This window comes from Mus musculus, chromosome 1 (genome assembly GCF_000001635.26).
Source record: "Mus musculus strain C57BL/6J chromosome 1, GRCm38.p6 C57BL/6J".
In the NCBI taxonomy this organism is placed as follows: Eukaryota; Metazoa; Chordata; class Mammalia; order Rodentia; family Muridae; genus Mus; species Mus musculus.
The window spans coordinates 22,395,885-22,409,251 of record NC_000067.6 but is presented as its reverse complement, the minus strand read 5'-3'; the positions used below and the strand labels follow the sequence as shown (position 1 = coordinate 22,409,251).

The following is a 13,367-nucleotide window of genomic DNA, read 5'->3' as shown; positions in this document are numbered from 1 at the left end:
ATTTTCTTTTTTTAAAGATTTATTTATTGTTATATGTAAGTACACTGTGGCTGTCCTCAGACACACCAGAAGAGGGCGTCAGATCTCATTGCGGATGGTTGTGAGCCACCATGTGGTTGCTGGGATTTGAACTCAGGACCTCTGGAAGAGCAGTCAGTGCTCTTAACCGCTGAGCCATCTCACCAGCCTAAAAATCCCTATTTTCTTAACTCTATTCAAGTAATCCTGTATGCACTGGGCTTGCTCTCAGTTGAGTTGTGACCTGGGGTAGCCCCTGCTTATTTTACAAATGCCCAGATTTTCTTCTTTTCCCACAGCTTTCACTTGCCCACAGGATGATTTGAGCGAATATATCAAGTGATTCATTTTGATTTAAAGTTATCTTCCTCTGTTGACTATTTTGATAGAATCGATAAATCATCACCATTTTGATTCACATAACACTTACCACTTGCCATGTACAGGCAGAGTTAGGGTCCAACCACTTAGCAATGAAATGTGCTGTCATTCAGTCTCAGTCTAGTCGGCTGTGTCAAACTAAAAGGTAGCTGGATGAATAACACACTCAGATACTTTGTGCCCAGATTACAGTCACACACACGAAATCAGCACTGTGCAAGGTGAATGGATCTAAGCTATGTGCATGTGTGTCCATTGTTAATTTCTCATGAATTTATTATATCTTGTAAAGAAGTAAAACGGTAGAGACGTCTTCCCCTTTAACACAACACAGCCATACAAAGCCACAGACAAAATAACCATCCTGAGCACACAGAGATTCATGCTTAAGCCGTCACTATTCTATGAAATGAAAATACTCAAAAGACTTGTTTTACCTTCCCCCAACTAAAACTTACTATATCATGTCAAATTACTAGCAAATATTATTATTAACTAATGTTACAAGTGTAACCATTCAGTTGTATACTTAAGGGAACTAGAGAGAGAGAGAGAGAGATACATATAATAGTTTTGTGATGTCTTTGCTTACATATCTTGTCAGGGAATTATTTCCTGCTTTGATTGTTCATTAAGATGCATAGCTAAAATTAATATAAATAAAAATAATATTTAAATGGGATTTAAAGAACACAAGTTTGATTACAGATAGCCCCCCGTTTTCTAGTTACAGCATTTGCTTCAATTAAATAATAAAAAAATCATGCATTTTACATTTAGCTATGCTTCAAAGCGCATACGTAACTTGATATCTACCATATGATTACAGGATTTTTATATTCCTGATTAATAGTAAGAGTCAATTTTGTAGGAAAACATGCACTTTAAATATTTTCATTTTTGAGCCATAGAGACAGTAGGAACAATAAAATACTGGTAAAGATCCCTGGAACTTTTGTAGACCAAAAAGCATGAGAACATGAGACTTGTGGCAGATACTTATGGACTGTGGAATGTGGGCTAAGTGTCATAGAATTCTCTAGCATTGTTTCTGTTTGCAGACTTAGCTAGTTATCAAGGGAATAGCTGAGCTCTCGGGTTCTGCATGACTCTGAGAAGGAGACTGAGCCACGTTGCCCCTTTATGGTAGAGCATAAGCTGGCGCTGTAAGATAACTGACGCTTCCTTCTGCATGAAGCGTTAATAAAGCAGAAGCCAGGCTTGATTTGTGGAATTTTCTGTTTTACTGAAGTCCAGAAAATAATACAATCACATTTTATATGTATTTGATGTAAGAGAAAAGATCATATTCTTAGTATTCCTTTTTCTCTCAGTGTAAATTTTGACTGCAGATTCCACTAAAATAAAAAATATATATAATTTAATTAATATTTGAAGGCATAAGTATCATGTGTATGCTATGAGTACCATGTGATACTCTGTAAGGTTATCATAGTGGTCCTCTCAACATTATTTCTATTGTGAAGTTCTCCTGTCTCTCATCTAGATCTTAGGTACTGTATATTATCATCTGTCTCCACTCTTGTTAAGATATAAGCTAGTTGAGCTATCAAAGTATAACCTAGTAACATCATTGATTAAACTTTACCCTTCTACAAAACTCCATTGACCGCCTGATTCTGACCCCATATTTTTGCTGTAATTAATCATTTTAAAAGTTGTCATGGTGGCAACAGTTTTTAAACAAAATGTTCAACAGAACTAAACACATTTTGAATGAGTAATGTTACAGTGGTAACCCAACTGGACCTGGATCCTGACAGTAGAACCTTAAGGTGATTGATGTACATCATGAAGTATTTTTCCCTGTGACCTAATTTTTGATCAGCTGATCAGTAATTTTGAATGCATACTATATGAATATAGATAGGTTATTCTAAGCTTTCTGCTTTACCTGTATTAATCCTCTACTTATATCAAAGACAGATGTAATTTAAATATACAATGTATCCATAGCTTTGAATATAGATCTAGAAGAGAAAAATCATTAGGGCATTCATTTCTGTTCCTGCTGTTCATTGAGTTTTGGCAATTAAATAAGTATCATTTTTGCTTTATTTGAGTATATCTCAGGTATTTGCAAGAATTATAAACACACATCCTAGTAGGTGTCATTAGAAGAATCTTTCACAAAATTTATAATGTACTTTAAAGAGAAAAAGAAATCTTAACAAAAAAATTAAAACCAAAAAAGGAAGATGTGTGGACCTATTTTACTATGCCCTCCACCTTTATCCTGTCTTCTCATCTTACAAATCACTTTTAATGATAATCAACCTAATATGATGGCTGATTTTCTCATTCTTGAGGTAACCAGGTTTATACTTTCCTTAAGCCATAACAACTTTCACATAAGACGCACACTCATGTGCACACATGCACGCACGCCACTTTATGTGTTGGTAAAATGTCACCATCACAGTTGTCCTTTTCTGAATAACCTAAATACAGATAGAATTCATCCTTGCTTCTAATCCTCAGTCTCTTCAAGTTTACACTCGTCTTCAGCCGTTCAACTTCCCTTTGTTGGCTTTTATCATCTTGCCCCATGCTATGCAATGTAGCTGCAACAGATAATTTTTGCTGTTTAATTGTCACTTTTCACTAGTAAAGGTGGAGACTTTTATGTAACTGACTCATAGACATATTCCAGACATACACAGAGGTTACCTCCCACATAAAGATACTGAACAAGTATGTCAGGGGGGTTAAAATAGGATGAGCAAATAATCAAACAAACAAACAAACAAAAAATAACTGATGAAACTCACTTCTCATCTTTCCTTCCCTAGAAGAGGAGAAACAGTATTCTGGCCCTTGGGCAGTTGTCCTGACTACTGTTAGGACCACACACTAACCGTCCATAAGTTGCACATAACTGTTATTTTGATTTCCTGCCTTCCATCTTTTTACCCAGCTTCTCCCTTCTTCACCCCTCACTTCCTTCTATGCTGTGGTTTCTAGGATTTTCTCTATTTCAGAAGCAAGCATTAGTTCCTAGCTGCCATGATAACTATTTGCCATAGACTTAGGCATGCGTTGTATATTCTTCTAGCTTAGGAACTCACACCTGTATTAAAGAAGCAAAATGGTGTGAGCTGGTAGAAGTGGAAGAGTGCACACTTGGAGAGTGCACACTTGGGAAAGCGTGTGTCTCGTGTCCAAGAGCCACTTAACCAGGATGCCTGCAGTTCTAAGTAAGAACAGATACATACCTCAACAAAGAGAGGGCTATGAACAATATAATAGGCATAAATTGTAAGGACTGAACAATAACACAAAAACACTTATGATTTTTGAAAAGTATGTATTGGGAAGCCGTGACACTTTATATTATTTGTTTCAAACCTGCCCCACTATGAGTAACTGTGTGAAATGATACTTGACTTATTCACAACTGTAATAACCATTTAGATATATGTGTATCTTATATGTATATACACAACTTACATTATATATCTTATATTCATAGCTGTCTCAAATTTATATACCCATAAACATTATAAATACATACATGTAATAGTAATTTTCACATAATATTTCATACATTTTAGGCTAAATAAGTATGTGTAAGGTACATTAAATATTATCTCTCTCACATTCTTTCACTTAAACTATGTATATTGATTTTAGGAAGAAATGACATCTTATTTCCCGGTGTTCAGTGTTATATGTACTTTTTGAAAGTAAAATTACAGGTTTTATTCTCTGTTATATCAGGTGCGGTTAGCTTTTGAAGTTCTCCCTACTTACCTAGGCATATGTACTAGCCATTAAAAGATAATTCTCATGTTTGGCTTAAATATTTTTACTTCTGTCAACATCTTTCTCCCCCGCCCCCCACCACTTCATATGTATGTGATAGAAAACAAAACTATTCTCGAGCACAGAGTTTCAAATGCAACATGAATTGTCAATTAAGCCCTGTGTGGTCCTTCAGCACCTAAGCCATTACCACTGCACCACTGCTCATCCTAGCGTTCGTTCATTTGTTCTTTTAATTCATTGGCAAGTAAGGTTACTGAGTAAGGGCCCAAGCCAGATCACTGCTATGGATGTCCATGTTTAAGCTAACGCCATGTCAGCATCTCCCATCTCCTCTAAGCCATCATATCTTCCATCCAGCATTCATTTTCATTTCTGTATATGTATATTTTTTAAATTGTGAAAGTATTGACTGACAAAACCATTTGGGTAAACTAGCTGCCATTGTTCATGTCTGTTTCTTTCTTTTTTTTTCTTTTTTTCGTTGTTTGATGTGAATGTAGCTTTATTCATCATCTATTTTGTATTTCTTTAACATTTCATCCCCACAGGCACTCCAGAAAGTCTGAAAGATCTAGCATCCAAAAACAGTCTAGGAAAGGCACAGCCTCTGATGCAGACAGGTAGGCTTGATGTTGTGCAGTGCTGCCATCTTCTCTGACGTAGACTCGGGTGTTGCCCTGCCTCTCCTTTAGCAGTCCAGCTCACAGACTCAAATTGTGATGCTTGAAGTGTCGTGAAAATGAGTCAGCTACCGTGTGAGAAAAGTCATGGATGGCATGAAATAGTGTCTTTGTGTAGTCTGCTCTTGTGTTAATAAACAAGCTAGCATACCCTCCTCCCCATGGACAATCTCATTTCTACTGAGGCTTAAACACATACTCATTCCCATACATGTGCTAGATACTTGATGCTTTGTTTCTCAAATCACGTTAAATGGTTCCAGTCAGTCCTAACTGGGAAAGTGTAAATAATTTGAGTGTGTGTTAAATGTTTGAAAAGTATTGTATTTTTTAAAAAGTCGTATTTTATACAAAGGTATAACCTAAAAATTCTCGATTTTTATAGATGTACTTATTTGCTGTGCTTATGTAAAAATATCTAAGGAATGGTTGGTGATTTGCGGTTCTATTTCAAAGTTGTTGAGTGCCTCTGGGCACAGCATATGGACACATCTACAGAAAAGCCTAGAGAGCAGAGCTGTGGTAATAGAAACAAATGGAAATGTGTTCATTTGTCTGAGAATCCTTAACAGCATGAATGGAAGCATAGGTGGATTCGTATTTGAATATCCCACGAATTGCAGGTAGAACAAAAGCAGAGGCATGAAGTAGGGAGTACTGGAATTTGAAAATATTTAACAGACCAGCCTTACTGAAGCCAATCAATAGATAAAACTAGATTATGTAGAGAATTGGAAAGTATGTGAAAACATCTAAAAGGTGAAAAATTATTTTTAGCTTAAGGGCCTACTTTTGAATGGAGAATGAAAATCAGAATGCAAAGAAAGGGGAGCTAAAAATTAAACTGGAGATGTTTTTGAGAGGTGAGGACTAACATGACTATGCCATGTTAATATGGCAAAGACACTCAGTTTGTTTATGAAATAGTCATCTTCCTTAAACCAAGGCACTGAAAAATTGATTTTGAGTTTTGGAGCTATAGATCCCTTTGAGAACTGGCAAATGTATTAAAATATCCAAGAATAAATGAAAACCCTCCAGTGGGGATACTTGAGTAGGCTCAAGTGAGGCAGAGCCTGTGCAGTTCAGTATTCAGTCAGGTCATAAACATGAAGTTCTAGTCTAAGTGAGAAAGTAGTGGTCAGCATTCCCAAAAGGGCGTTACCACGTCGAAGTCTACAGAGTAGGAGGAGAGATGCCAAAGGATTGCTTAAACTGGACAAAGGGAAACGCAGCTGAAATCTAAGGATTCACAGAGGTATTGATGCATTAGAGAGCATACTGTACAAAAAACAAGCATCCAGGGAAGCTCAAGAAGGTGAAGAGAGGAAGCAAAGTATTACAGTAATTGGAGTGTGAGGAAGAGTGGAACCATGGAACCCTACCAGCCAGGTACCAGCAGTAGAGGCATACTGGTCACACTGGTGCATTTCCATCCTTTATTCTGGGCTCATCAGAAAACACTAGCTTTTTATATATGTGCTTTAGTTTGTTGGTAATTAAGGCACCTGGTTGATTTTACTGGACTTTAAACTACATGAATAATTTTCAAGCAGATTGTTGAGTGTTGGTTATATGGCAGTTGGCTCTTAGGTTCTAGGAAACATTGACTGTAGTTTCTGTAGGAGCTCTGAGTTGAGGTGGACACGAGGACAACTCTGTCACTAAGATGAATCTACCATGGGAAGACTTTGCACACTGGTTCCTTTTTTCCACTTTTCCCCTCTTTCTTCCTAAGTTACTCCCCCCTTCCCTTCTTTTCTCCTTCCTTCTTTCCTCCTTCCTTCCTTCCTTCCATCTTCTTGGGATGAAACCCAAGGTCATGCAATTGTTAGGTAAATATGCTACCACTTGGCAGTACCCCAAATTGAAAACTGATCCTTGACTTGTCATTGGGTGTAACAGCCTAATAAGAAAATGTTTTGAAATGTACAATGACCTATTAGAAGCCCCCCCCAATTTGTTTTTGCTTGGATTTTTGTTTTGTTTTATCTACTACATTAGACTGTTTTTTATATAATATATTTTGATTAAGGTCCCTTTGCCAATAACTCCTAGTTCCTCCCCATGGCATCTCCCATCTGAATCCTTAACCTTTCTGTCTTTCATTAGAAAATCAACAAGCCTCTAAGGAATAATAGAAAAATTAGATAAGATAAATAAAAAACAAACAAGTTGCAATATGATAAAACAAGCAAACAAGGAGTCAAAGAGCCTGGCAGTGGTGGCGCACACCTTTACTCCCAGAACTTGGGAGGCAGAGTTAGGAAGATTTCTGAGTTCGAGGCCAGCCGGGTTTACAGAGTGAGTTCCAGGACAGCCAGGACTACACAGAGAAACCCTGTTTCGAAAAACGAAAAAATAAAAAAGGAGCCAAAGAAAACTCCTCTTAAATAAAGCCTCTCTTTTCACCTCTATACCGGTTCAGCTGAGAACGGCCCCCATCATCTCTGCATCTCCTTCCTGTGCCATTATTTTGTGATACCTTATTCTGAGTTCTGACTGTTGCATGTTTACTGATGTACAATTTAGAATCACATACAGGTGCAGTTTTTTATGTGTCCCATCTATGGGAAGGAGCTTTTGCAGGCCTATAAATGACTAGCACTGAATAAACCACGGGGAACTTAAATACTATATATATATTCTCACCTCTTTAGCAAATCATTAAAAACAAAGCCCCCAAACCTGGTTTTTTTTAAGCTCCAGGTGTGACTGTTTGGAAAAATAGAAATTTCTGGCTAAAGAGCTAAGGTTTTGACATGAACTGTGTTTATGTCCAACTTTACACTGTAGAGAAAGTTGCACAAAGTTTGGATATGATTAAACGCAGGGATAAATATTTAGATACACACTTGCCAACAGTGAGCTACTGTATACATATATGTGTATACTCATGAAAGAGGATACAAAGCAGACTCATCAAATGTTATTTTATATAACAAACTCTCAGATCACAATTCCTTTAAATCATACTAAATCACTCAATTTTTAGGTGTACATTTTTTTTTAGAAATTCTTTTTTTCTTTGTCCCATGGTATAATAACATGTCCTGTTCCAGTAATTATGTCATGAGTCCCTCTATTATGTCTGTGTCCCTCTAGCATGCCAGATTCAAGTAGACAGCACAAATGTAAAGACACAATTGCATACACTCTGTCAACCTTCAGAAAATAAGGCCCTGTTGGCTCTCGGCAAACCTGTATGGAGCCTGTCTTTAACCACTCTTCTCTCATCTTTTTGCAAGTTACTTCAATATTTTACTTATAAAATAGCAGTAGTTATAATTCAAAATATGTGTGACACACAATATCACAGCTATGCACACACAGGAATCCTTATAAATGCACAGACGCACACACTCAGTGCCTAGAATGTAGATGTCCCTATGCTGACATTAAAGATCTTATTATTATTTATATTATTATTTCTTAAAACTTACTTCCATTTTCTGCCATTCATATTTGGTTTTCTTCCCAACAATCATTCTAAGTCTCTCCCATTCTTTTTACATCTTTTCTTCTTAGTATACCCCATTTTGTAAAAATTATCAAGGCTCAACAGCCTTGATGCTCTCAACTCTGCCCCGTTGTACCTTGAAACTTCTTGGCCAGTTCTCCTTTTCGTTTGCCTAAACAAACCATACTTAACCATATTACCTCTACTCTACAACACATTGCTCATCTCTTTCCAAGTTCACCCTCTTGGAACTCAAGCTTGTGACCACATCTCTCTCTTGCTCAGTCAAGGTAGCTTTGTTTCTCCTCTGGTTTGCACTCCATAGATGGAGTTGTAGCAAGAACCTTTTTGGTTTTTGACTTTTAGCAAGAACTGTCTTGTTATTGAGACATGTGGACAGTTTAGGTAAAGAAAAATATAAACAAATCTGGTCTTGTGCAAAATGTTTGATTTGGAACACCGTGGCTGTCCTCAGTGTCTGTCAGCCTTCCTCCAGGTCAAGCACAGTTCTCCAAGTAACATGTTATAGAGCCACAACACTAGAATAGCCATCTAGAATCCGTTCGTATCCTTCTGAAAAATGGTTGTTTTAACCTTTTCCATATTACTAGATAAAACATAAAGTCCACCAAAATTATTCTTAGCTAAGGTCACACTTGAGTCTTTCTGGGGTGCTTAGAAGTTTCATCAAGGAATACAGGAAGATTTTAGTGAATTGTAGTATCCAAGAGACCCTCTATTACTAATGTGATGACTGTACAATTTAATTTTTAAGCTACAACCAAAAATATATTTTTTGAACAATTTGATTCTTTTAATGCTGGCTCATAAAGAGGAATAGACAAAACCTTTAGTGTTGCAAATAATATGGTCATATAAATTCTTCCACTCTTGGCCAGTTTTAGATCATTCAGTTAATGTGAAAGTCAGTTCAGAACAAATGAACTCCATGAATTTATAGAACATTACCAGTTTCTTTATACCTTGGAAGTGGAAGTGACAGGTGAGGTTTCAGGACATGAATCAGCATCTAATAAAACTTTAATCCACAGCCCAAGAGGATAAAATTCACCTTTATTATAGATGTAAGCTGCCCTCTCTTGTTCTCTGAAAACTGGTGTTTTTCTTCTTTATTGTTCTGAAATGGAAGACATAGCTTGAAGCAAAGATCAGTCTTGTTGCGAGAAATATTTCACTTAAAAGAAGGAATATTAAGCTAAATAAAAATAGGGTAAAGTCTTCATAAATTCATTTTGGGTAACTGATATGTGTTGTTTTCATACTTAAAGACAATAAACATGTTTTTCATTATTGCTATTTGTAAGGATGGGGTATTTTTATATTCTTGTCAATACACAACAGTAACGTCAATCACATCACTTAGCAAAATAATACTAAACTGTTACAAGAAGCAAACACATGAATCTATATGTAGAGATATACACATGCATGTCTGTGTTTCCATTTTAATTCTTAGAAATTAATTCAGAAAATTGCTTCATAATGATTTTGAATACCATATCAAGATAACTACCAGTGTATTCACAAATACATTTCAGATACTGTCATATCTAAGAGAACCCATTTTACACACACATTAGCCACTTGTGCTTAATTGAGTGTATAAGTCAATAAAATTCTGTTCAAGCTCTAATTTTTTTTCTTAGTCTTAGACTAAACTGAAAATGCTTTCTCTTTACCATTAGACTCTCTTCTTGCACCATAGAACTATGAACATTATAAAAACATGCACACATTACTAGTTCACATTCTTAAGGAATACAGTGGTGTAAATCATTGTAACAGCACACACTCATTCAATCAACAAATCTTTGTTGTGTTCCTCCCTTCTGATCTACGTGATTGACACGCTAGAAATACAGTTCAATAACCTAATGAAAGACTGATGTCTTTGACTCTGGAGGGTTCATAAGGAGTTCAGTATATGAAGGCAATCTAGCTTGATCCTGTATAATGTGACATACCTGTGGATTGTTAACAGTGACATTTTCATCGCAATAACTGTGGGGTGAGTGCTCCTCTTGTACTTTAAGAGTATCCAGGTTTTCCTTGGACAAATGTGTTGGTGTTAAGTTAATGAAACCTGCTGACTGAAGATCTTTTTTGGCACTAATGTTTTAGGGTTCTCCCACCATGCCTTTCTAGAAGGGGATACGCAATCCCAAGAGCAACCGATCAACCGGTCATTAGGGGAAAGCATACCACTCGCTCCCGGTCGAGCGAGCACTCTAGTATCAGAACCCTGTGTTCTATGCACCACCTTGCCCCCGGAGGGTCAGCGCCGCCTTCTCCGCTTCTGACAAGGTTGCTATTCAGTGTCCAGCCCAGCATTCGTGTCCCGCTGCCGGGTGTTGGTGTGGTGTTGTTCTTTCCTGCGCACTCGAAGCATTCACTCATTATGACACCATAGTTTTTAACTTCCTGCTTTGTGGCCCTTGACCTTCTCCCATATTCTCTACCACTCGCATCTACTCACTGTGCTGGCCATATTCTAGTTCCTGCCGGTTAGCTATCATTGAAACCGAATCTGGCTGTGTGCTGTCCTTTCATCTGTGTGTGGCATATCATACCTACTTTATTACATGAAATGTTTTATGACTGACTCAGGATTAAGTCTGTATTTGATTATTAAAATGAAGGAGGATTTCTAAAAGTAACCTTCTATATATACTCATAAAACCATGCAGTTTAAAATTTCTTTAGTTACAAAGTTTTTGAATGCCAGCAGATAGGGGTCAGCTTTATCTGGGTGAGAATGGTGTATACCTGCATGCTTCTCCAAATTCTCATCTCCAGTAGTCATCCTCCCATTGAAATACCCTGCAGCATATGCCCGGGTTGTTTAAAATCCCTTTCAAGGCTTGCTGTTTGTTTCAATTTTAAAAGAATGCCCAACCGATTGGTAACTAGAGTCAGACTGTGCATCAAGCACTCATTATTCAGAACACCTCTCAAGTGTGCACCAGTGTAGGGGGAGCCAAGTGGGAGCTGATTGGTGACATACCTTCAGAGCTCCTTTTTTTGTACTTTAACACCCAGAGGCTTTGGTCATTTCTGTCATGATGCTACCAAAAATAAATGTCTTTAAGAAAGCATAGCCTCATAGAAAGTTAGGAGAGGGTGAATCTCATTCTGCTTAACTCAAGAATTCACCATGCAGAATGAGGCCTGAACTCTGACCTCTTATTGCAGAGTTCCTCTTGTGTGTGTCATTTAAGGTACCTGAGTTCACTTCTACCAACACAGCTAGTTGTGTTATGACTATTTTAGTAGTGACTGGAAAAGGCATTTTTCTTTTCTTTACTGGAATTTCACCCTCCCTTTGCTGTTTGCCTACAGAACGCACCGACAAGGAAGCCCCACCCAGTCACCTCCAGCTGACACATCCTTTGGCAGTCGCCGCGGAAGACAGCTCCCACAGGTGCCGGTCCGAAGCGGCAGTATAGAACAAGGTATCCAAATAAGCGACATCTTTGTCCAAACACCTGGAGTTGAGGACCTTCTCCTCTTAACACCCCATTTTAATTAAATTGCGCTGTTGAGATCATATATGTGCAACTCTCTGAATCCTAAGAGTTTAAATTTCTTGTACTTTTATCCCCCAGTTCTTGTGCCTTGTAACAATTAGTGGCGTTTGTTGAGTGAGCAATCAACTGAATTTAGATGACTGTTTAAGAGAGTGAGTAGGGATCTTAACAGTTTTGCAAAAGCACAAATCTAAGCCATATGTATTTTCAAAAACAGTGCTCTCTGTTAATTTATGAGCTGAAAGAAGGTCTTACTTTGTTTTTGAGAAATTTAAAAATTAAATATGATCATTGGGTCATGCATTAGTGTTTTCTCTTTTAGCTTCATTGCCAATATCTAGAGTTTTAACTAGTTTGATGACAAATATTACTCAAAACATATATTTGTTATTTTCCCACGAGCCACATTGCCTGAGTTTCTCATATTAAGAGCACATGGATTGTTTTGTGTTCCTAATAGAATGTGTGTGTGTGTGTGTGTGTGTGTGTGTGTGTGTGTGTGTGTGTGTGTGTAGGGGAGATGTGCTTTAATAGAAACCAAGATTAAAGTACATGAGTTAAATGTTTGACATGCTGTACTGAAATACTATTTTTTCCTGACCCATTTCTTAGTAAGTAAATGACATTAGTATTTTGTATCACATTTATTATTAAGGACTAAAAGAAATGTTCACTTTTTCTCTAGTTCAGGGCTGTGGCTCAAGAACTCTGAACATAGTGAAATGTCCACTGAAAAGCTGCATCCCTGACTAAATTTCTGAATACTCTCACACTGTTGGTTGTTGCTGCTAGAAAATTCACATTCCCTCACAGATCTCATTGCTTCAATGATTTAAGGGGGGGGGGTACTTTACCATTTGGAATACTTGATAATATGAATGTTAGTATGAACAAGCGGTGTGGATGCTGCCAAAGGTACCAAGAGCTACAACAGCCAGACTTGTGGGTTTTTTAAAAATCATGTTTCTTGTTGGTTATACCATGCTTTAGTGTTCGGGGATGAGACACATGTCTATACCTAGTCAAGTAGGAAAATGCTATCTTGGTGAAATTCCTTCCTAAAATACCAGTAATAGATTGTAGAGTCCACATTTCTAATAGAGGGTTTTTTTCTGGAATATTTTGAGATGATTAGGCAAATTTAATTGTTTGAACTACACCAGCAATACATCTGTCAAAATATTAATTTTTTAACAATTAGATGATGGCGTGTTAACTTATTCATGAACTCTTGTTGCACAACTGAACAAACTATAAATTTGGATGCTTCACTACATACCCAGTGTTATTGATCACTCTGAAACGTAGCAAGTCACATGTTCCTAAAATTCTTTGCATTTCCTCCAGTTGCAAGTAAAACACTTCATGGCATATGAGGGTGCACAGTGGGATTATAGTAATGTGTTGGGCCGTTTATTTACTTCTCAATTTTGTATTTCACTGTTCATACCTACTGTTTATGATATTCATATTTGCAGTTGTCTTTCAGAG

The 13,367-nt window shown here is 37.2% G+C and overlaps 1 protein-coding gene across 5 annotated transcripts in view; it reads left to right on the top strand.

Annotated features, from left to right (window-relative positions):
* Rims1 (regulating synaptic membrane exocytosis 1) overlaps window positions 1–13,367 on the top strand; it is a gene marked incomplete in the record, with an annotated part of 520,187 nt that overhangs the window by 396,907 nt on the left and 109,913 nt on the right. For 2 of the 5 annotated variants that reach the window (NM_183018.4, NM_053270.3), the window contains 3 exon segments: window positions 4,737–4,808; window positions 10,471–10,653; window positions 11,689–11,801. In NM_183018.4, coding sequence (NP_898839.2) covers window positions 4,737–4,808; window positions 10,471–10,653; window positions 11,689–11,801 — 368 coding nt within the window. 5 annotated transcript variants of the gene reach the window in all.